At 44.6% G+C, this 25,289-nt stretch overlaps 1 protein-coding gene across 2 annotated transcripts in view; it reads left to right on the top strand.

Annotated features, from left to right (window-relative positions):
• The window catches only part of CFTR (CF transmembrane conductance regulator), an 880,902-nt gene that overhangs the window by 650,067 nt on the left and 205,546 nt on the right, over positions 1–25,289 (top strand). For both annotated transcript variants that reach the window (XM_085653127.1, XM_085653128.1), the window contains one exon: positions 11,525–11,619. In XM_085653127.1, coding sequence (XP_085509253.1) covers positions 11,525–11,619 — 95 coding nt within the window. The remainder of the gene's footprint in view (positions 1–11,524; positions 11,620–25,289) is intronic.

Below are 25,289 nucleotides of genomic sequence, written 5' to 3'. Positions count from 1 at the left end.
CCTGGGTGCAAACATCAGCCAACCAGGAATCCCATTTCTAACATTTGGTGTCAGCTTTGAAGTGGAAGAAACTGCTGGAGTTTTCCCCCACAGATTCTTCTGGAATTTCCTTCATGCCTGTCTGGGGTGACAAAAGGCTAGTGTGAAGACCTTTGTGAGTGAGTGCGACAGCTCCTTTGAAATGTAAGTGGGGCTATGCACAGCTCCTCCTCTCCCATCTTGGCAGGATGGCCAATCCTGCCAACAACTACTCGCTCTTTAAGTCACTGCACAGTAGGAATACATTAAGGCCAACCACACATATTCATGTGATCCAGGATAAAAGCTGCAGGCACCACATGGTTAGGACAAGAATTGCCAACTTTCTAAAAGTGTAATAGCAACAAGGGGTTTGGCCCTAGGCGGCTGGACGGGCCGTAGTGCCTTTAGTCTGTTAAACCAATTTAACAATTGATATGGGCTTGAAGTATTTATTTGCTACGTCGTTCTGTACACTTTACTCCACATTTAATCATGGGTCAGGTAAGTGCGGATACGTTTCAGTCAAGAGCAAATTATACATATTAAGGCAACAAATAAAACAAAGACATACTGACTTTGTGATGAAGTAATGTGATGTAACAAACAATACACGAAGCGTGATACATAACAACAATTATCTAAATATTATATCACCCGTCTTTGTTCACAAACGGAGCAGCTACTAGGACAACCTTTAGCATCCACATTGTGTTACAAATTCAAGAAGCTGCTACCCACGGGGAAAAGAGACATTAGGCCCAGTAGTGAGACAATTTAAATAACATTTCTACTAGGGGAAACCTAATTAAAAGCGAAAGTCAAATTTGCAGGGTGGTCGAAATTATTTCTGCCCCTTTGAAGCTGAATAATTGGGTATTTGAATAACAAAATGTCCATTCAGAGTTGGCACACTGATATAAATCTTGTTCCATAGGGCCTTTTTACTCTTTGTGTAGCACATAGACGTATGACAAGACCTATATCTCTGCTGTTCCATTTCCTTGTAATACATTTAGTTCAACATCGATTTTAGACCCTGGGACTCATCTATCAGTCTTGTTCTTAACTCTTGAATCGAGTATGTGGGACACCTGTGTGACTTTTGTAAACTTTCAAAGTGAATCTTTTCTGGAGCTCCTGGTTTCTTCTTAGTGGATTGGGCATTTCATACTCTGTCCTGCTAAGGCCAAGGGCAAACGTCTCCAATTTACCCTCCATGTGGTGCCCCAGCAAAATGAATAATGTGAATGTTCCATTACTTGATCTGTGTATGTTTACTTCTTGTTTGAAGTAATAGCTACCTGAGATGCTCAACTGTTTACCCATAACACGACATGTTCCGTTGATATGGCATTATCTTGATGTGCGAGGGACATACAATCACAATTAATTTACAAACCATTAACACCGTTTCGCAGCAGGCAACGTTGTAGTTAACTTAGAAGTGTCAAAGCTCTTATCTTTAAAAAACACGGAAAGCTTCTAGAAGTGAAAACACATTCAGCTTTACTAAAGACACCCACTAGACTCCGTAGAAGGCCCTTTGCAGCTTTGTGAAAATACTCTGCAGCTTTCATTTCCATTAGATAAACAGGTCAGAAATGCACCCATTTTCTGTGCCTAGTACAGGCGGAAGGTACCTGGGAGGCAGGACTACAAATGTGATTCATAAATGGAATCCGACATCCATAACCACATGGCCAGACAAAGCAAAATGTCTATGCTTTCTGGATTCATGCACAGGGAGTGAAACCTTCTGGGGAGACTAAAGGTCTATCCACCATATTCACTTCAAGGACGACTCCATAGAGAGCATTTTCAGAGTGGGTGAGCAGCGGCTAGACTGATAGCATTCTCCTTTTCATTTCCTGGTACTTGGAGTGGGCTGAATAATTTATTTCCATTTATAACAAACTCCTGTTTGCATAAGTGTCGGAATTATGAGTGGTGCGTTGAATCTGCTGCAATTTATCAGAAAATAATGGATGGTAAATTGTGATACTTACAGAATTTAGGAATTCTGCATGTAATTCCTCGTTTTCAATAAAAAATTTTGGAATAAGAGGTATTTACTGTATCTGGTAAATTCCATTGATAGGTAAAAAGTGCAGTAAATGTTTCACTCTTCAAACCGACCCACACAAGGAGGCCCTCTTGTATAAGAGACCTAAATGTTTCCGTGCATGTTGTATGCAGGGTGCGTGGTAGAATTGCACTAATAAACATAAGTTGCTAGAAACTTGGCCAATATCGACTTCTATATTTGAATGCTTGTGACCATGTATTGTGAGGAATAATATACATCCCGCAGTACATTAAAAGGATAATGCAAGTCACCTCACAGTTTCATGAACTTATAAAAGAAATCAGCCTGAGGCCTCATTACTCTATATTGTCTTGGAATTCTGCGTGCCTTTCTGAATACTTGTGATATATGACAGAGTGTAATTTATTCCGTTTAATACATGATCACACTATTACCTGTCCCACAAACCGTTGCTTTCTTTCATATGCATTACAGACAAGAACAATAAAGGCAGAGTCTCTACTGCGAAATAACACAGAACAAAAAGCAGGTCGAAATTTTTGCAAAAATATGTAAAAATCATTTTAATATAGCTCAGGTTGACAAATGCTCTGGTTCAGATTGCCTAGTAATATGGAAGATTTTGTGCTCTGCAAAGATTCAAAATAAGAAATCATGAATTGCTACTAATAATGATTCTCAATTCTCAGTTTCTTACTTGGAATGTACTAAATGCGCACATGGATTTCTACAGGATGCCACGGATATTGCTTTACTAAAATGCCAGGGGTAACGGAAGTGACATCACTAGCTCACCTTAGTACATCACAGGAAATACGTCAAACTTTGACCTCCAATGTAATGTTACTTGATCTTTTGGCTTAAATACAGCGTTAGCACTGAGGTTAAGAATTGTGATAGTACATGATTGAAAAAAGACAACTGTTATAAAGATACCCAGGGGCATATGTATCAAGCCCTTTTCCCGTTCGCAAACGGGCTGATTCTCAGAATCGGCCCGTTTGCGAACGGGAAAAGGCCTTTTGGGATGTATCATCCCAAAAGGGCATCGCAAATTAGAGAATCGCAAATTTGCGATTCTTCTATTTTGCGATTGCATTTAAGGAGTTGCAAATTGCGATTCCTTAAATGCGATGTAACAAGCACCCAAGTTGTGTGATTTCTCCTTAAGAAATCTCAAATTACCACCAACTTCAAGTTGGTGGTAATTTGCGATTTCTTTGAAAGATGCACTTTTTGGCATTTTTCAAAGTGCCATGTGGCGCACATACATGCCCTTAGGGCATGTATGTGCGCCACATGTGCACACATGCTCATTGCAGGGTTGCATCAGGGTGTCCTTATGACACCCTTGCACCCTTGAAATTATTCTCAATTTGGGATTCTCTAATTGCGAATCGCTAATTGAGAATGTCTTCCCATTCATTCCTATGGGCCTCCTGGCCCATAGGAATGAATGGGAAGGTATTCCTTAATTGCGATTCGCAATTTGCTAATCGCAATTAAGGAAGGCCAAGGAATCGCTAACAATTTGCGAATTTTTACTTACATCTCGTTTGCGATTCCCAAATAGCGATTCTCAAAAAATCGCTATTTGAGAATCGCAAATAGAGAATTTGATACATATGTTCCCCAATGTCTACTTCAGTTATCGCATGTATTTTAAGTAGGTTGATGGTAAGATTTGGCAGCAGTTTATCCATCACTTACCAGGGTGCAGACCTCATATGCCAGAGGCGATCAAAACAACCAAAAATGTCCCGGAGCAACTATTAGAAGTTGATTTAATAATGTTCAATATGAGAGTAGGAGAACTGACATCATATGTTCTACCCACTATAAAGACATTGCAAGAAGTGACAGACCATCTCTTTTGACCACAGTGACTCATGCCTTGCGACCTTTGAACCTTTCAACCTGTGTCCATCATGTCTTAGCATCACCCCTTCCACATTATGACTGCACTGTAGTAGGTAATGACTGAAATTGCATTCTTTTTCCTTGAGAAGAAGTTTTAAGATTTTACCATGTACATGTTTTTAACTTAAGTGATGTGTTTTCCTGTAATGCCATCAGTCTTGTTATATCCAGGTACAAACATAACATGCCAAATATAATTATATGCAACAACCTTGAACACCCAAGCACAACCATTGTTTGTTGAAACATAGTGTCAGATGCCTAGATGATGACTGAGACTCCAAGGACCCAATGACAAGACTTAACCATTGCATGTCCATGTAAAATGATCACAAGCAGACATATGTGACTCAAATGCTCAAGCTTAACCACATATGGCTAGTATCGCCTGATAAGTCCAGATAAATATTAACAATCTCCAGTGAAGGTATGCATGTCCATTGCAATCTCATTGAAATCACGCCCTGCTTGACCACAATGGGATCAGAATCTGTAACTTCCAAGTTACTCTCACAGTACAAAACTAAGCAGTTACACTGGAAATAGAACTAATGGAAGGGAAGAGCTTACTCAAAGTAGGTACATTGTGCCTTATGTCAAGATGGGCAAAGGTTCCAGACTTTACTCGGGTGAAAAGTTATCCTAACTTCTCTCCAACTCATTCCCACAAAGGAAAATTATAGAAATGTGCTCCTCACAATAGCAACTGTAAATTCCTACAAGGTGGGAAGGAGATCAGAACACCCCAGAATTGGTGACGGCATATTCCAAGACGGTTTGTCCACATGGAAAATATTTTCTTCATGAAAAAAAATAGCAACTGCAGTTGCATTTTCTCATTTTTTCTCAAGCTCTGTGTGAGTATATGTGCATAGATACTCTAAGAACAGTTTGACATCTTAAACGTGAATCAGCATCAACAGAAGGTAATTGATCTGTGAGTACAGATTTACGAACTGTCGTCAGGGCATAGCTGCCAAGTATCCTCATGTCATGTGTGACACCTTCAGACAATGCTGACTTTTTAGTATATTGCATATGTAGACCTTTAGTTTCACTTTTAAAACTGAAAAGCCTGAATTCAAAAACTGCAGCATGAAAAGTGTAATTGCTTAAAAAACACTAGAATTGGCTGAACGTCCGACACAGAACATGGAGCCACTTGGCTTCTATGAAGGTATGTTTTAATGTACAGAAATGGCACTGGAGTGGCTGTCTGTGCATTAAAACATGATGGTAGAGTGGCTACATAGCAATATGAAGCATGTCACTCCTACCATCTGCTCTACTTCCATTCCATGCCTTATCTTTCTCCTGTTCGGCTTATGAACATGCATTGATAGGTGGCAAGCCATTCTTCTCAGCTTGTGTCTGCCCTGAGGCCCATGTATAATCAATCAATCAATCAATCAATCAAGAATTTATATAGCACGCTACTCACCCCGGAGGGTCTCAAGGCGCTTGGGGGAGGGGGTCCACTACTGCCCGAACAGCCAGGTCTTGAGTTGCTTCCTGAAGGAGAGGTGGTCTTGGGTCAGACGGAGGTGGATGGGCAGGGAGTTCCAAGTCTTGGCTGCCAGGTAGGAGAAGGATCTTCCTCCCATGGTGGCTCTTCGAATGCGTGGAACGGCGGCGAGGGCGTGGCTGGTCGATCGTAGCTGGCGGGTGGGAGTGTAGAAGATCAGGCGGTTGTTGAGGTACCTGGGGCCCAGGTTGTGGAGGGCCTTGTGTGCGTGGGTGAGTAGCCGGAATGTGATGCATTTTCAGAGTGGGTGAGCAGCGGCCACCAGGAGTCATCCCAGGCAGAGGGTGATGATCCAAGGATGAGGACTTCCGTCTTGTCTGAGTTCAGTTTCAGGCGGCTGTTCATCATCCACTCGGCTACGTCTTTCATCCCTTCGTGTAGGTTGGTTCTGGCGGTGGCTGGGTCGTTGGTGAGGGAGAGGATCAACTGTGTGTCGTCGGCGTAAGAGATGATGTTGAGGTTGTGTTGGCGTGCGATGGCTGCGAGGGGGCTCATGTAGACGTTGAAGAGGGTGGGGCCGAGTGATGATCCTTGCGGTACGCCGTTGATGACTTCGGTGGCCTCGGATCTGAACGGGGGGAGGCGGACTCTCTGGGTTCTTCCGGCGAGGAACGAGATGATCCACTCCAGTGCCTTCTCTTGGATTCCGATGTTGCTGAGGCGCTGCACTAGGGTGCGGTGGCAGACCGTATCGAACGCTGCGGAGAGGTCCAGGAGGATGAGGGCCGCTGTTTCCCCGTTGTCGAGCAGGGCTCGGATGTCATCAGTGGCTGCGATGAGGGCGGTCTCGGTGCTGTGGTTGGCTCGGAAGCCGGACTGCGAGTGGTCGAGGGATCCGTTCGTCTCGAGGAAGGCGGCCAGCTGTCTGTTGACGGTCTTCTCGATGACTTTGGCAGGAAAAGGGAGGAGCGAGATGGGGCGGTAGTTCTTGAGGTCGGTGGGGTCAGCTGATGGTTTCTTCAGGAGGGCGCTGAGTTCGGCGTGCTTCCAGCTCTCGGGGAAGGTGGCGGTGTTGATGGAGCAGTTGATGATGTTCCGGAGTTGGGGTGCGATGACGGAGTAGGCCTTGTTGAAGACGTGGTGGGGGCATGGGTCGGTTGGTGATCCGGAGTGGATGGTGTTCATCGTGTGGATGGTGTCTTCGGTGCTGACCGGGGTCCAGGCACAGAGGGTGGTGGTGGGGGGCGTTGGTTCGGTGGTTGGGTGCGTGGTCTGTGCGCCGAAGCTGTTGTGTATGTCGGCGATCTTGCTGTGGAAGAACGAGGCGAGTGAGTCGCAGAGGTCTTGTGAGGGAGTGATGTCGTTGTTTCCGGCGCTGGGGTTGGAGAGCTCTTTGACGATGCTGAAGAGTTCCTTGCTGTTGTGTGCGTTGTTGTCTAGTCGTTCCTTGAATGCTGTCTTCTTGGCGGTGTGGATCAGATGGTGGTGTTTGCGGGAGGCGTGCTTGAGGGCGGTCATGTATAAATAGCTGGGAAACCCTGCCCTGCCACCTTTAACATGAATGAGAAAAGCCTGCATCCTTTTGGAGGCCCCAGAGCTTTTGCTGTTGTTTGACACCAATTCCATGAGCCTACAAACAAAACTGTGGTCTTTGGCCTCATTAAGGCCTTGGTAGTTTAGCTGCTATGTTGCACCTCGACTAGTCTGGCTAAAGTGACAACTGTTTTAAGTTAAAAACAGTGCAATTTTTGCAGTAAGCTGAGATTCAAGCAGTTATTTTATGAACTATCATGTGGAAAATAAAATAAAAGATAATATTTTACTGTTTCAATGTCTTTCAGACCTTTAGTCAGACCCCCGCAGGATATTGCAATTTTGCAATTGACAACAACATTGTGAAATCGTCACTTTTGTAAAAATCATAGGATTTTTTTTACAAAAGTGCCCACCAAAATAGGCATTTAAAAAAATGAGACTGATCTTCCTTTTCTTGGCTCTGCGCTGCCGCTGAGCCAATAATAGGAGGGTGAACAACAGGCTAGCGGGCACCGTAGGAGTTTAAGCTCCTCTGTTGCCTGCCTGTTCACACCTTGCAAATACACAGGCCCTCCTCCTGTGCTAACAGGCTGCGCCTGGCTCCCTGCTTGCCACCCTGTCTCCACAGCCCTTTCCCTCAACCACTGCACTCTGCAGCCACATGACTCCTATACATCCCCATCCTCTCCAGCGCCTCCTCTCCCCCGTGACTCATGTGGCTGAAACTCCCAACCCAATCAATCTTCCATTTTGCTATTTATTTTTTGTTAAGATGTTGTGCTTTTATGGGTATTAAGTTACCCGAATAAAGTCTATGAACTGAACTGAAACTCCCAACCCATCCCCAGGACACTCATCAGTTCTATCTTACTCTTCATTTCCCTCCACCTCAACAACCTAGCCACTCACTCGTTGCTGCCCTGTGCACCTCTGGAATGAAGGTTGTCGGATCCCATAGGGAACTGCGTTTTGGGATGAGGGTCTGCACTCTCTGGCATCAGACACCCTCATGGTGTGGTGCTGCTGGAAACTCTGCCAAGTCACAGACTCTGGTTTGTCTGAGTCTCCAACAGTGACAGATCAAGGACTTAGCAGTATTTTTGTGACAGGCACTTGTTCTGCCTGCTGCAAAAATACAACAAATGTTGTGGTTGGGCTCTGCAGATTTAGCTTTTTTTGCCACAAAATTTGCCATCCCAGGCTGCAAAATCTTGGAGGGTCTATTCCGTTGCAAGAGCAATGCAAGCGGTACAAGGGCAACCCACTGATCGCAGTTGTGACTTCTGAAATGGTGCCCATGGCCTTGCTGTTCTCAGCTGTCTTTCTCTGCAAGCCCAGCTACCTTTAACTTCTCAGAACAGACTCCTAGTACGTTTGTGAGCCTGTCAAACACAGAGGCTTTGCCAGACCTCATTCACTAAACAAGTGTAAAAAACGCATCTTTCAGGTTTAGTTCAAAACAAAATAATATTAAACTAAAATACACTAGATCCGATTATAAAGAAAAAATTCCATTGAATGAGGGTGTGCAACCATGTAGCCCTGGCATACATGTCCATATGGAGAGGCCCTGACAGAACGCTCTCAAGTGTCGGAGGAAAGGTGAAAGAGACAAAAAGAGGATTAAGACAATATGAAGAATAAGAAACTGCATCATATAGGGAGCCTCCAATCTGCCCTTTATACATACTTAGGACTTAATTCAGGGCGACAGAGTATTTTACTCTGTTGCCCTGACGGAGTAATTAGACTCCAGATTTATAGATGTCCGCGGCCCCAGCAGATATCTCTTACATTGGCAATGAATGCTGCACGACGCATCTTGTCAATGCATTGCTATTGCCAATACATTGCAAGTGTGCTGTATGGGTCCTTACTGCTCACTTTAAATAGCCTTTTTGGACTTTCAAAAAGAAAATCCCAAAGCAGGATTTTGATTGTGAAATGCAAAATAAGCAGTGACCCCTTTTGCAATGGGAATATTCTCTTCCCCATGGTGTGGTGCTTGTTGAAATGTTTTTACTTTCACTTACCGCTACGTTTTGGATGGTGGTAGGTGAAAGTAAATACTTGACTTGCCATTTTTTCACCCACTCTAAATAAAGCGGGCAGACAAATGGCAAAACCTTACTCCATCGGGCTGTCGGAGATGTATGTCAGCAGCAGAGACGGAGTAGTGTCCGGCACTAATAAATTGAAAGTCCGCCCGACTCTAAATGAGGTGGGTGGACCTTCAGTATGGTAGAAAGGGTGCTCCATTCCAGTAGAGAAGGAGTACCCTTTCCGCTGCACCTTAAATCAGCCCCTTAGTTTCTAACCTGCTATCTTTTGGGTACCTTTATGAATGTTCAAGATACTTCTCTCAGTGTTGGGGGCCTGTGACTTTGGACGTTCGAGGTGAGGGTGTATTTGAATGTTTGACTGAATTAGTAATATAGATCACTATGTCTATGGAAGCCAGTGCACTGATATTCAGGCCCTCTCTGCATTAAGGGTTTAGGTCGGTGTATCGATGTGAGCAATGTGACACACCCTGAGAGGGGAGTAGACTCATTTTTAGATGACCACTATTGGAAAGCCCTGCCAAACCAGGCAGACTAAGTCTATCAGAAAGAAGGAACAGTGTCCCAAGTCACTGGGTTCCTTCGTAGCAGAAAGAGGCCAATGATTCTTTTCAAACATGTTGGGGAGGTAAAATTAAAGGAAAAAATGCAATTTAAAATGTAAGAAAGAAAATTACCTTATGTCTCAAATCTTGAAAACACATTAAAAACCAATTTCAGTAGAGTAAGGCATAAAAATGAAAACTCCCAATAGAGCTCAATAAAAAATAATAAATAAACGTATTTCATTTATATTCACAAAAAGTTAGATACTCTTGGGAGGAATGTTGGACTGGTGCAGCAGTGAATGGACCAGTCAAAAATGTATGCCTCCTTTTGGAGGCTTGAGAATTTCTGGTGCTGTGGGACACTAATTCCAAGAGCCTGCAAATGAAGTTGCAATGTTTGGGGGTGAGGAATGTCTTGGTAGAGTCGTTGCCAAGTAACACTCAAGCTATTCCTGCAAAAGTGGCAACAGTTTCAAGTTGGTAACTGCGCACTTTCTGCAGAAAGCTCAGCCACAGGGAGCTGATGCTTTTAAAACTAACTGCGGGGAAAATAAAAATGTCACAGCATGTCAGATCTGGGGGTTCGAACCACTATGATTAGCCGCAGTCACAGGGATGGTGGCCTGATGTGGCCAGTAGACCACCATGGCAGTGATCGATTGCTTTAAATAAAGCAATCTTTTTTTTAAAACAGCATTTTTCTTAAGGAAAAATGGGATGCGTTAAAAAAAAAAGTTACACAAACGTTTTTTAGGGGCTGATAGTGTACTAATGGACTATTGCCTAATCCTAACAACTTTTTTTGTCAACAGTCAGAAAGGAACCCCTTTTTGTTTGTGATTGGCTTACCACTTCCTTTGAGTTGGTGGTAAAATATTAAACTGTTGCTACCAGATTCTAGTCACAGAACATTAATATATACCATAAGGAGTCCGCATTTGGAAGGGGCGTGCTATACACACCTCTTCCAAATACAGATTCCTTATAATTATCCTAACCCATTTAATGATTTTAAAACATTTCAGGCCACCAGTACCGCAGTATTCGTGCAGGACCCAGTGCAGGGCCAATGAGGCATCACAATACTCCAGCACTACCCACCTCGCCAGCATCTACTCCATGGTCCTCATACCGTGGAGTAGATGCTTGTGCTGTGGTACTCTTTGAAGTACAGCTCTCTCTAAAAAAAGTTTCAAAAAAAGGGAGAAGACAATAAATCTGGGTGTGCACAGCCTAAGGACACAGCCACAGCCTAAGGATGTTATGCACAGTGGGGGATTGCCTCATGCTGGGTTTGGGCACAGGATCTGGCCAAAGACCAGGCCTTGGGCCAACATCCTCTGTGCACGTCCGAAGGGATTTGTCTGCCCGCAGCAGTTGGCTGCATTGCCTGTCCTTTGGCCTCCTCAAAGCAGACATAAGGATGGAGAAATGTCTACATTTCTCCAAATATTTCCAACTTTGTCTATGTGCTACGTTTTACAGCACACATACTAAGTGGATAAGTAATGAAGCATGTTAAAGAGTCTCTACATTAGTGCATGGCTGCTAGAAGTGCACCAGCATCTGGGAAGGGAAAACATAAGCCATTTCTTACTAGATGCCACTGTGATGAGGCTTGTCTCAGCTTCTGGCCTTGAATCTCCTGGGTGAACATAGACAGTCTAGGAGCTAATGAAAATGCAGCATTTTATTAGTGTACAGCTGTGCAAATGTACAATAAATAGTGATTGATAAGACATACAAAAAACCATCTACTTAGACTGTCAACACCAAATAAATGTTAAAATATTAGTACAGCGGAACCAAACGGACTCAAAGGGAATTTCAAGAAGCATAGGAGTAGCATATGCATACCTCTTCTATGTGCACAAAATATATAGCAGGTTCCTTAATCTCCTCCTACTTTCTATTTTCTTAACAGGACCTTTCTAAGTTTCCAGAAAAAGACAACACTGTTCTAGGTGAAGGTGGAATAACTTTGAGTGGAGGTCAACGTGCACGAATCTCATTGGCTAGGTAACTATCTTTATTTCTTCTGATGCCATTAATATAAATACATTTATTTGACATTCTGAGACTGCCGTTGATACTGGGGCATTTGTACTCAGAATTTGTTGGTGGTTAAGAAAACCTAATGCTTCAGAAAGGTAAGTTCAGGCAACATGTTTACAGCATCTCCTCAATAGGTCATCTGAGGGCCCAACAATTAAAAAAATCTGTCAGAAATTGTTATTTCTTTGGCCTGGAGTAACCCTTACTAACTTAATGAGCACAATCTGGTTATGCCAAAATAGAGCCCTGTGAGAATGTCTGCTCAGCTTTTGGTAGCTACAGCACATGCAGAAGGGAATATCCAGATAAGTGTGTTTTATGTTCAACCACTGCCATCAATTATGAGTACAGAACACAATACTATAACATTCGGTTGGGTCTTCATCTCTGTTGGCGTGTGAGTGTCATCCTGGCACCGCGCGAGTATGAATGTTGGCGTTCTCGGCAGTTGATGCCGAGACGGTTGCCTCACTGGTCATGTCTAATGAACTAGCCAACACGGGTTGGGTGCTGTACTTTTGCAAAAAAGGGAGGGCAGAGAAGTGGTAATTGCTTTTGCTTCCAGGTCATTGAGAGGAGCCGAACCTACTTACTCAGTTATTGAGAAAGAAACGTTAGCATGTTGGTGGGGTGTGGATCACTTTACCATTTGTATGGGCCACAAACCCCTTTTGAGTCTTTACACTACAAAAAGTGCAAGTAAAGCTACTCCCCGCATAGCCAAGGGGCATTATAGGATGACGGAGTACCAATTCACTCTAGAATACATTCCTGTTGCCAAGAATGTATTTGCGAATTGTCTATCCAGGTTGCCCATTCAATATGATGTCACAGAGACAGTATGTGGTAAGGATTGCATAGTAGCCACGTTGGCTGGAGCTGGTTTTTCATGCATTACTGAAGGAGAGTGAAAAGAAGTTGTTTTGGACGATGAGGTTTTGCAAACCCTGATTAACATGTTGGGGAGAGAGTGGAAATCTAACGATGTTGTAGTAGGGGTGAACGCATACAAGCAGGTTTTTTCCGAGCTGAGTATTGGTAATGGAGTATTCAGGAGGATGGATATGCTGGTAGTCCCATCGAAGCTACAAATCAAGATATTGTCTTTAGCCCATGAGGGACATGTGGGAATGAGAGCCATGAAGAGGAGGATCATGGAACTTTTTGGTGGCCTGGTTTGGACCGGAGTGTTGAGCATTTTGTCAGGGACTGTGTGGCATGTGCAGTCAGCGACAGGTCTCAGGTGACTTTTCCCAGTCCTGTGGAAGCCATTCCTGTTCCTGAGCAACCCTGGTTCAAATTGGGTTTAAACATAATTGGTCCATTGTATGTTTTGGATGAGTGCTTTAGATATGGCATTGTGCTCGTAGATTATGGCACAAAATGGCCTGAGGTACAACTTGTTCACTCAGCCAATACGGAGGAAGTTTTACAATTTTTGCAAGCCCTGTTTCTAAGAGAAGGAGCACCAGTGGAACTGGTCACTGACAACGGGGTGCAGTTCACTTCTAATGATTTCCTAAAGTTTGTAGCTCTGTGGGTAATAAAGCAAGTCACCACTTCCCTCTATCATCCCCGTGGTAATGGCTTAGTTGAGCGCTATAAAGAATCATAAAGACAACATTCAACTCTCAGTGGCCAAGGGGTTGGACTGGAGAGTGGAACATTTGAAATTATTATGAGCTATGCGCACCACACCCTGTGCCTCTACCCAGCGCTCACCTTTTGTTTTACTGAAGGGGAGGATGGCTGCCTCCAAATTGGTCAGACCATGGATGAATGGTTTGACTGTTCCACAAGCAAAATTGGAGTGTTTTAGGGAGAGCTGTAAGATAGCTCAGGACAAGTATGCCTGATCTGCCCCCATTAAGGATAGACGACAAGCCACTGTCCACAAATTGGATGTGGTGAAAGTGAAACTGCCAGGCATAGTTGCCAAGGGTAAATCCAGATATTCTCAACCTTTGGTTGTTGATGTGGGCAAACACAGTGTGGTGAGGTTGAGTGACGGAAAATGGTGGAAAAAAGACAAATTGTCGAAGCAGACAATGAAAGGTGTTAGAGAGAGTATGGGAGCTAAAGATCCTGAGGGTTCGGATGATCACAATGGTGCAACTGTGAGATCCACACATAGAATCTAGCTCAGGGAGGCCTGTGAGAGCCAAAAAACTACCCTCTTGTTTTAATGATTATATCACAATTTGAAATTATGTTTCTTTTTAGGATGAACTCAACTATAACATGTATATTGGTTTTAATATTTCCTTTTACAGCTTTCCAGGTTATCTTATTTTTTTTGTGTTAGTTTCTTTTATTGTCCACCCTTCTCCACGGCTGTTAACCCATGCAGTTTTGTAATGTAGGTTTGGTGAAGGGGAAGATGTGTTGGGTCTTCATCTCTGTTGGCGCGTGAGTGTCATCCTGGCACCGCACGAGTATAAACGCTGGCGTTCTCGGCAGTTCATGCCGAGACGGTTGCCTCACTGGTCGTGTCTAATGAAGTTCCAATAAAAAGGATTTTACCTGTTGCTGGATCTGGCTCTGCGTCCTCCTTTCACATTCGCAATTAGAAAAATTTAGAAAGATATAATGAGTGAAAGTACGTCTAGATTGTCAAAAATGATTGCTGTTGAACTTCTGCTGAATCTGTTGCTTTTGATACCAAAAGCTCCGAGCTGGACAAAGCTGGATTTCGGAGCCACTAATGTCTCTTTGTGGGTTGGATAGATATGCTGCCTTGCACCAATCCAAGGTTTTCCTGTCACACTTTGTCGCTTTTTTAGTTCTCAAATCTTTCAGCAGGCAAAGGCTGGAAGCTGTAGCAGATTCACGAGGCTTGGTACTTTTAGCACAAGGTCCTGCTGAACCAGTTTGCAGCTTGGTAAAAAGCACAGAGTGATACAAACCTTGGATGAGCTTCCCCGAGGAAGTCTCAGTGCCTTTTCAGAAGACAGAAAAAATTACCAAGTACCTCTTAGGGCAAGCTATAGACACAAGGTTTCCCTCCACCCAAGTCTCCTGTAGGGTCCTGTCCTCTGTGGCCAGTTGGACCCTCTTAGAGTAAGGAGTCCTGCTGTTTTGTGTACCTAAAGCAGGCAAACTAGATACCAAGTCAAAGTCACCAAAACCTTGTGTCTTTGAGTAATTTCTTTTCCTCCTGACTAAGTTAGGGGTCAGGAGGCTTTTTTCCTCCAACCGGGCCTTCTTCTTCAGGTGTAGTCTTCCCATGTCCAGAAATGATCTGAAGAGGTGGTGTGAGTTGTCAGTTTTATCCTTTGCATTAGCCAGTGATTAGAGTATTGTTCCTAACGAGTCCTGTCAATTTTTGTGTCATGTGCCACCTCCATTTTTTGCGCAACTTTCTCTTCACTTTACTGCATAATTACTCAGGACCCCTGTTTTAAAATTGGAAGAACTTCTCAGCCATGCCTCTCTTTATCTTCACAGTTAGTTGAGCTCTCCTCCCACTTGACCGCTTCTAAACTGGTTTCCTCTTCCACTGTGATTGGAGCTCGGCTGTCTAGGAGGGTGATGGGGATGAAAAGGAAAAGGCCTCTTTGCCATCTCCATCTAAAATGATGCAGTGTCAAGACAGTCATTTCTTCTGCAAGGTATTCCAGTCCTCTTTAAGATTGCAAATGCTTGTTAAGTGGTCAGTTGTTAACACCACCCTGTCTTTCCTGTTCTCACAGGCAGGCCATTGTGTTCTAGGCCACGTGTGTTAGTTCTCCTAGCCAAGATTTTTCTCCAGACAGAATGCAGGATTCATATTTTATTCATACCTAGGCCTGTTCATGGAAATGTCTGGCACAACCTACACTGTGATGTTGGCTTTTGGGTTTTATTTCACTGTGAGGGTACAGTAAGCTCAGAAAGTGGTGAGCTCAATTATTATGTATATGTATGTGGGCTTAAAAGGCATATTTTAGGGGGTTACATATGAATATAAAAACTAAGCTTTTCTTCTAGACAAAGGCAATTTATCCTGTTATGTGTTACAGCTTCGGTAGCACAAGCACGTGGTTCATAGACAACTGTCAGATTTGATTCTCTAGTCACCCCCTCATTCCATCTCTTCCAGTGCAACATGGCAGATGATCAGGACCAGCTCCCGGAAGAAATGAAGTCTCAGTTCTGAGGCACTAACAACAATGATGCAGACACCAGAGAGGTCCTAAAGACCACATCGAAGACTAACTGTTGGTGACCCTGCACCACCCCCTCTCGTAACCCTACTTTATGGGGTAAATGTGAACCCTGTGTAATAAAATTGCTCACCAAATCTCTAAATATGGTACGCAGTTTTCCATTTGGGTGACTGAGGTCATCCCCTCTGCCACCTTGGCAGGATGGAGAGTCACCAACTGAACCTTATATGGCCTTACACATGCCCTTTACAGCCTTTTTAGGCTTGGTGAGTGCTCTAGTGTCCCGTCACATTTTGAGAGCTCTGCTTGTCTGGTAGAGATCTCAGTACTTACAGAGGAGGCACCATCAGGACAGCTCCTCTAAAGGTGTTGTAGCTTTGCTGAGTGGCTACCATGTTTCAGGAGGCCTCTCAGCAAAGTGTTTTGTTTCGGAAATTAAAACACATAGTCCTGACACCCTCAGAGTTTTCTCCCAGGTTGCGGGGTCATTTATAGCTGTTTCGTTTGGAACAGTCAGGCTTTTCCTGGAGGTCTGGAACAGGGACAAAGGAACAAAGGAACATCCGTTCTACATAGGGCTGATGGTCTGAGGCCTCTAAACTGAGCCCGATATCTGTCAGCTATCAGTCTATGGTTTACGCTAGTGGAGTGACAAGGGACTCTGACAGCCGAAACATGACTGTTCAACTTTAATTAGAGCAGGTGAAACGAGAGTTTGACAGGCAGGGTACTCCACCCCTTCCCTATTGCAGTACACCTGAATTTACTAGTTTTTAATTGACTGCCCTTGATATAGACAGGCAGTGTGTACACATCATAATGTGAAACAGATTTGTTATCAAAGCGAGCAAACGCAGCTAAATGTCTTTGTAAATATACAGTAAACTAAGCTGAAACTAGGAGACAATGACCCATTTCACATATTGTTGCAATTAACTGGAACAGGGCGACTGTTGGAGTAGATACAGCACACCCAATACATGGCACTGTATCAATAGAAGCGCATGAGGTCACATCTTTAGCTTATCTTTTAATGTATTAACCTGAATGTAGCAGAGAATGAAGATAGAAAAATGGATGCATGTGGCGCATTTTCAATGTTTACCTTCTATATCATGAAATATTGGAATAATTTGAATTCCATATCAAACTGAGTCTAAGAGAAACTTCCTATAATACACAACCTTCCAATTTTATGTCTTGCTACAGAAGCCTTAACCTCAGCATTGTCAGCAGCTCAGTCTACACGATATGTTCCATCACCGAAGAATGAGATGGTGAAAGTATAGCAGGCAGATGAAGTATAGGCAGAGGCGGCTCCTCTACTAGGGGGGAGGAGTGTCGCCCCACTGCTTTCTTGCAGTGCGCGGAGCAGAAACAAAATGGTAATAACTTTCAATTATTACCATTTTATGTTTGGTTGCGGGAGGGCGGGTGGGCGAGGCTGCTCTGCGAGCAGGACAGGGGAGGAGTAGTGTGCCCACTCCTGAGTACGCAAAGACTGTTTGGTCGGCCCTCTGGGGCTGCCCAAACCAGTCATGCACACTCTACCTTTCTCCATGCAGGCTATAATGCAGCCTGCATTAGCATCATGGCCTACCCATAAGCCCCTGGCTGGACGGCATCCCGACCAATCACAACACTGCTTGCAGCGCTGTGATTGGCTGAGGGGAGGGAGCTTGACAGCCTGCTTCCTATTCTTGCCGAGGCAGGAGAGCATAAGCAGAGAAGACACGGGACCCGGCCAGCGGAAAGGTAAGTTTATAATTTATTTTATTATTAGTAAATTACCCCCCTGGCGTGACCTCCCCACACAACACCCCCTTTCCCCCGTGGCCCCATGTCTCCCCCCCACCCGCGAGCCATGCCGGCCGTGGCTATGTATAGGAAGATCATACTGCAGCTTCTGTGTCTCTAGATAGGCAACCATTAGTTGCTAGCACACTTTGGCATTTGCCAAAGTTTTAGTGTTAGAATACAAGCAAGAATGTGGGGGAATAAGTCATTAGCTGGTAATATGATCTTAAAATGTCCATGCACACAGTAAACTATATATAAATTATCTACCTCAGGGAGTAGTATGGGCACAAATTACCACTGACTGGGGAAAATTCTACCCTAGTTACAGTTGCATTGCTCTAAGGAACCTTAGGCTGTTGCAGCAGGCCATGTGGAAGTCCATGTAGCAATGGCTGGACTGGCTATACAATGCTATATTATCCTCTGGCGTCAGACTAGCCCCAAAACGTTTTTGTGAGCAGTACCCCTGCATGCAAGTAGGTGGCATCGCTCAGCTCTCTGTGACATTGTCGACGTCTTCTGCGCCAGAAGTGACGTGCTCAGTGCCTATATGGGTGCCGGCCCTGCAAGCTTTCTTCAGTTGTTTTCTTTCTGCGCCAGTCAGCGCATATCTTGAGAAGGGATACCCCCAGTCACTTTTTGACTGAGGTTTTTCCGACTCTTTGTTCTAAGATTTTTGAGACTTTGTCTACTGGTGTGACAGGGATGGCCACAAGGAAGGCTGGTTTTTATCCCTGTGGCGCCTGTAACTGGCAAATTGTCAGTGATGGATCCACACCTTATCTGCCTTTTGTGCCTCACGGGCAATCATGATGGCAAGACCTTCATCAATTGTTGTGCCATACACCCCAAGACCTTGAGGGAGCGGCCCCTCAAGCACCTTGCTGTTCAATGTGCAATGCTGCAACCTTCACCACTGCCAGCTCCACTGCTGATGTTTCCAGCACTGCCAGCGCCCACCAATGGCGCAGTCCCCATACTCATTCCTGGTTCCGACATGGAGCCGAGAAACATCTTCCGATGCCAACTCCGGCGGAGACTGAGGGCAGACCACCCAGAACGGAGCCTGTGCACTATTCCTTTAGGCTAGGACAGGGAGATGACTGGGAGGGGCCACTGAACCCTGATGAATACCAGCCCCTGGATGTCACAGAGACTACATGGTATGAGGATCTGGTGGATGCCTGTGGACTAGATACCTTCTCAGATGCTGGCTTGATTTCTCCTCCTACAGTGGCTATGGAGGAAGGAGACTCATTCGTTGTGGTGGTGAGCAGGGTGGCTGAGGTCCTAGCCCATCAGCTACCCAATGTTCCTGTCAAGAAAAATTTCTCGACTGAGGTGCTTCAGCTGAGAGTCAGCACCTCTGAACTGATTCTCCAATTTAACAAAGGCCTCATGGACATCCTACTTAGGGCCTGGTTTAAGCCCTGCACAAGAGCTCCTGAGAATAGGTTGAATGCCCACCACCATCACCCCGCCCCAAGGTGCCCTAGTTTACTCACAACACACCCCATCCCGGAGAGCTTGGTGGTCCAAGCTTCTACTTCCAAACAACATTTTCATGCATTCCCTTCTACTCCCCCAGACAGGTAATCCAAGAGGCTGGATACCTTGGGGAAGAAGATGTTCTCTTCCGCTAGCCTGGCACTTTAGTTGGTGAACAGTGCATGCCTTTTGGGTAGAAACTCCCACTCACTCGAGGACTCAGTTGCGCAGGTGCTGCCTTTTGTCTCTGAGGCGGCCCAAGCCCTGCTCTCTCATGCTATTGCTTACGGGAGGGACGCAGCTAAGTTCACCATATGCCATGGGCTGGATACGACCAACTCGCTAGGCAGAGTGGTTTCATTGCCGGTTGTCTTATGGCGCCACATCTGGCTGAGGACAAGCTTCACTCATAGACATGCACTTTGATGGCTCCCATCTCTTCAGAGGCAAGGCTCACGACAGGGGCTTCCAGTCGCGTCTCCAACTGCCCAGGCACCACAGCCAGCAGACTTCTCAGCCTTTGCGTGGCCAAGGACATGGCACCCACAGGCTGCATGGGTCAGTTTGCCAGAGGTCAGGCCAGTCCACCACCTCCCCTGGCAGCCACAGCCTCTAAACCCCTTAGTTTGCCCTCTGACCATCAAGGCCACCCAGTTGGAGGCAGGATATGCCATCACCTGCACCACTGTCGGTCAATAACATCTGATCACTGGGTTCTCCAGATTGTTCAGAGGGGCTATTCCCTCCGCTTTGTGACTACCCCTCCACCCATACCACCTACTTGTGACAGGCTGACGTTGGACCACATCTCCTAACTCTACTGGGAAGTGCAGGCTCTCTTGGCCATGGAAAGGGTGCAGGCATCAGAAATAGGTCGCTGTTGCAATTCCTGCTACTTTCTGGTGCTCAAAAAAGGTGTATCCCTTTATCCTATCCTATCCTAGACTTTTTCTTCCTGAAAAAGCAGAAATTCAAAATGCACAGTCAAGTACTGTCTGCCCTGGGCCCTGGAGAGTGGATGGTAGCGCTGGACATGTAGGACACATACACTTCCACATTTCCGTCCTGCCCACCCACAGATGTTACCTGTGATTCCTTGTGGCCACGAGGCCTTTTAATTTGCCGTGCTCTCTTTTGTCCTGAACAGCACCCCTTGGGTGGTCACCAAGGTGATGGCAGTGGTTGCAAATGATCTGTGGAGATCAGGGTTTCCAATCTTCCCCTAACTCGCTGACTGGCTGTTTTAGGTGGACTCACCCCAGACGTTCATCTCCCAACTCTACACTATGGGGGACCTACTGCACTCTCTGGGATTCACTGTCAACATGTGAAAGTTACACCTGATCCCTTCTCAGATGCTCATTGGAGCTGTTGTGGACACTGTGCAGTTTCAGACTTATCCTCCCAGCAGAGAGTCCATGATAATCAGGCTATAACACAGATGTTTCAGCCTCTATCCTGGATTTCAGAGAAAATTACTCTGAAACTGCTGGCCCTTATGGCCTCCTGTATCCTGCTTGTGAAGCATGACCATTGAAATATGTGGGCTCTGCAGTGGGACCTGAAGTTCCAGTGGGCGCAGCATCAGGGGACTCTCTCAGGCATGGCCCATATCTTGAAGGGCACTGCAAAAGATCTGCAGTTGTGGCTGACGACCCGTGACTGGGTCAGTGGCAGACCCCTCACTCTTCCCCAACGAGATCTGATGGTAGTGAACAACGCACCATTTCTGGGTTGGTGAGGCCAACTGGGAGAGGTGGAAATCACATGACTGTGACCTCCTGCGGAACCGGTTGACATTGAAAGCCTTTTTACCATCCATCAAGGGAAGGCTAGTGCAGGTGTTCAGGGATAGGTCAAAAGGTCCTGTGTCTCTAGACTTGACTGCAATGTCAGGGCATTTCCCTGGTGATTCAACACCTGGCGGACTCTCTGAATGCCAAAGTGGACAAACTCAGCCAAAGATGCCTAGCATATAATGAGTGGCATTTCCAACCGGACCTGGTGCAAGGTCTCTTTCAGCATTGGGAAGAGCCTTGGTTAGATCTGTTCGCCATTGCCAAGTATCTGATCTAGCTTGCCTCGTCATGCTTATCGAACTTTTTTTTATTTAATTGCATAAGACAAATGCACATTTATTCTTCTTGAATTCAGCAGGCATAGCCATTATTTTCTTTTCAAATGCGATGTTTCAAGTATGTTCTTTGGCGCACCTTGCTGCCCCATCACTTGTGAAGGGAAGTCTCATTTTGGACTACTACCAGAAAATGTTTTGAATGACTTTAAATTTGTATTGTCGAAAGCAGGTATCATTCAGCTTCAGTCTACAGAACCACACAATTTCCTCTGACTGAAGGTCAAGAAAATTAAGCAATAGTAAAGCCACTTGGCCTGTCTGTTTATTAATGATTGTGCCAGTGAGTTTGGGATCATATCTCAAAATATTGAGTTTTCTACGTAGACCCTGAAATACATCCACATTTCTTGATGATATATATTGTCAATATAAATGTGAGGATCAGACTCAGAATTTTTGAGTTTGAGTTACTCACATAGTGAGGATCAGAGTAAACTTCTTTGAAAGCGGAGAGGTCACCCCTGAGAATGAGGATAATATTGAGAACAGGCATCACAAATGGAAACTAGGGCTGTGAGTAGAAGAGAAAGGTCACAATTCACCTGAATGAGGACGTCCCTCAGAGAATTAAGATCTATTTTCGGGGTGGAGTCAGGAGCAATTGGTGCCTACTTGGAAAGGTCTGGAGTGGCGCGAGAGTGAAATAATTACTCTGTGAGAATTGAGAATGCTGGAAAATTATGGGGCGATATATAAATCCAAACCTGGCTATGGGGTCCCTTGGTGACTTTTGTCCCAGTGCCAAAGGGGAATTGTGAACACTTTGTGAAAGAAGGATTTACTGCATGAGTGGGTCTCCAGGGGAGTAATACACAGAAGGCACTGTGGTTCATGCCAACTTATTATAAAGTGAAAACGAGAGGAGTGCATAAGGGAATGCTTATCATGCCTTCAATGATAAGTGTATCTGAAAAGGGACAAGCGGGAATGAGCATGTTTTAGGTGGTAGCCCTCTCCTGGTCCAGAGGTAGTTGAAATAGAAAAAGGCTTGAACTTTCAGTGGGGAGAAGGCAGCCGCCATCTTGGGAATGTAACAAGAGACAACAAGAATACATAGTAGGGTTCGGCATGGAGCTAATGCCATAAAGATACAATTGAACCTCAAGAACAGCATGAAAGAAGCAGAGAGGATGCTTAATAATTAATCAGGTACGCCAGAGGAGCATAATGTAGAGAGAGGCAGCATAAGCAGTTATTCACAGGAACTGGTACCCTAATGCAGATGCATTGAAAAAAGAGGGGGGGAAGGCAGCAATTACAGATAATAATTTCTCTCGCCAGATCAATTATCCTCAAACAAATGTTTTTAGTCCTTTCAGAAAATTATTTAAAAAGTTATTTGTGACATAGTGCAAGTCAAACAGGTTTGTTCAGAAAGAATCTGTTGTATGTTGCTGGCTCAAATTAGGTTAGTCCATTCCTCTTTGCAGTTATAACCAGTCCTCATGGTACCCATACTAAGCATCCATTTAAGTTCCTCCTTATTAAGCAGCTGTTCCATGTTTCCACGTCGCCCCTGTTAGTTTAAGGACACTGATCACCTGCTATTTTATATCATCCTCTGTGTGACCTTCAGAAATGAAATGTTCCACTAAGAATACAGTGGGAACCTTGTGGCAGATACGACTGAGATTCTCACCTCTCCCACTCCCCTAAAGATAACTGTTCAGGAGGTTGAAGTGGCCATACGAGCTAGCGCTGATGGTAAGGGGCAAGGCCCAGATGGGATCCCCATTGATCTTTTTAAAATGTAACTCTGATATGTATCACACATAAAGCACTCTCAGGTAGAGGCACTCCCATTATCAGATCTATTATTCAACCTTATCGCCCGAATAGGTCTTTAAGGTCAGACAATAAACAACTGGTGATAGTTCCAAAAATAAGAAAAACACGAAGTGGAGGATGTTGCTTCTTGTACAATGCTGCCAAATTGTGGAATCTTTTGCCTATTGGTATCCGGATGGATCCAAACGTCCTGACCATTCGAAAGCAGCTAAAATCCTATCTGTTTCCTTAATACTGTTTGTAGTTGAAGCTGCATCACTATTAGCACTGGGATGTCCCCGGGTAGCCATGCGCTTTACAAATGCCTCTTCATTCATTCATTCATCTCTTGGAACCCCTTTTTGTGAATATTTTTTATATCTCCCTTTGTCATAAGATTCCAGAATCCTGGGCTGTGTCCAGGGGCGGTGGGTGAGATTTTAAAGTGGTGGGGCGCAAACGAATTAGCATACAGCACCGTAGCGAGCGAGCGCAGCGAGCGAGCCCGAACCCCAAAATGGGGGTTTGGGGGGCTAACCCCCCCCAAGAAAATTTTGAAAAAAAAGAAGAAAAATCGTGCATTTTCAAGCAAATTTGAGAAAGCAGGAAGGTTAATAAAGCAATTGTGAAAGTGCAGTTATTACATTAATAGATGGCATAACATAGGTAGCTGCTTATTCAGTATTACCACAGAGCTTCATACATTCTGTCCTATTATGCTCAGGTGCTGAATTCAGACTATAAGACTCATGGAAATCTCAGCTCTAAGAGTAGAAGAAGTTGCACAGCAGTGTAATGGTTGCCAGGCTCGTTCCGCAGGAGCGTCAGGAACTTGAAGAAAAGTCCACAGTCTTCCCCTACGGCCTTCCGACTCTATTAGACTCTAGAGTAACGAATGGCACGCAAGGGGAAAACAGGGAAACAAAACAAGGAAAGGCGGGGGAAGAAAAACAGTCTTACAACATACTGAATAAGACTCTAGAGTAACGAATGGCAAGCAAGGGGAAAACAGGGAAACAAAACAAGGAAAGGCGGGGGAAGAAAAACAGTCTTACAATATACTGAATATAAAAGAGGCAGCGCAATGCGCTGTTACCGTGATTCTGGTTGAGCTGAACTTTGTACACACACTTCACATAGGTCCACGCAAGTACCCCAAATATAAATGGTATAAAGCAGTGTTTCCCAAACTGTGGTCACATTCCCAGGGGGGTCCTCAGGCAGTAATTTTAAAAGCACAAAAAAGTTCCTTGTAGAATCAGCAGTTTTCCAGCAACAATAAAAGTGTCAAGATTACGTCGGTGATTAATGTACCTGCTGGAGAGAGATGAGAGTTGTGTCAAGTGGCAGCTTTGACTTATCTAATGTAGCACAGAGGGTTAATATGCCTACTGCAAAGAACGTGTACCATGCATTTTGAAAAACATTTTTTATGTGCCTAGGTTAGTGGGTTACTGCTTTAGTCACAGATTCTTTTGTTACTGTGCAGTTCATAAGTGACAACCGTAATCTAGCACAGTGACCTATAAACTGTCATCAAAGAGCTGCTTGCAAGCTGCATGATACAAGTTAGAAACATATGTTTGTTTCAAGTCTTTCATTATCCTAATCCTGCTAAAAAGGTTTATTTGGGTGGAAATACATTTTTATTGTTAAAGTCAATGCTAACCACTGTTATGTTCTGAATCCTGAGTTTGTGCTTCTCCAGACCAAGCACTCTTTAAAAATGCCTACCAGTATGAATAACATGTGAATCCTACACCCTGTAGTCGCATTTGCCTTGTGTAACATTTTCTATACACTGATTTACACGTATGATGGTGAAGTGCCTTTTTCAGCAACAAACATAAATAAAGCTGGCTGATTCAGTTCTGATCAAATATGTTTGTACATTTACTGTTAATATGTCATCATGCCCCGAGGTCAATTCCGTTTTATCATTTGATTTTCAAGCGAGGGAGTATATCTGATTACCTGTTACAGATGGCCCCCGCACAGGAGGTGTTTCAGACCTGCTTATATGATTTGCCCTGAATACATACACATACGGATCGGGGCTACTCACAAATAGAGCAGCCCAAGGGGCCATCAACTTACTTCAGTTCACTGAGTTCAGTTATTCATCTGGTCAGTCCGCCCCCCGCCATAAATACTTGTATCTGTAGAAGTGTGCGTTGGGTTTACGATAACTTAATCCCCAAGTCAATAATAACCTATTTAAGGCGTGTCCATGACTTTGGTGGTTGAAATGGCAGATTCCCAGTGAGGTCAATGACCCCACATATACGCGGATC

Source organism: Triturus cristatus, chromosome 4_1 (assembly GCF_964204655.1).
Source record: "Triturus cristatus chromosome 4_1, aTriCri1.1, whole genome shotgun sequence".
Taxonomy (NCBI): Eukaryota; Metazoa; Chordata; class Amphibia; order Caudata; family Salamandridae; genus Triturus; species Triturus cristatus.
Note: the sequence above shows the minus strand (reverse complement) of the source record. Positions and strands in the feature narration are given on the sequence as shown.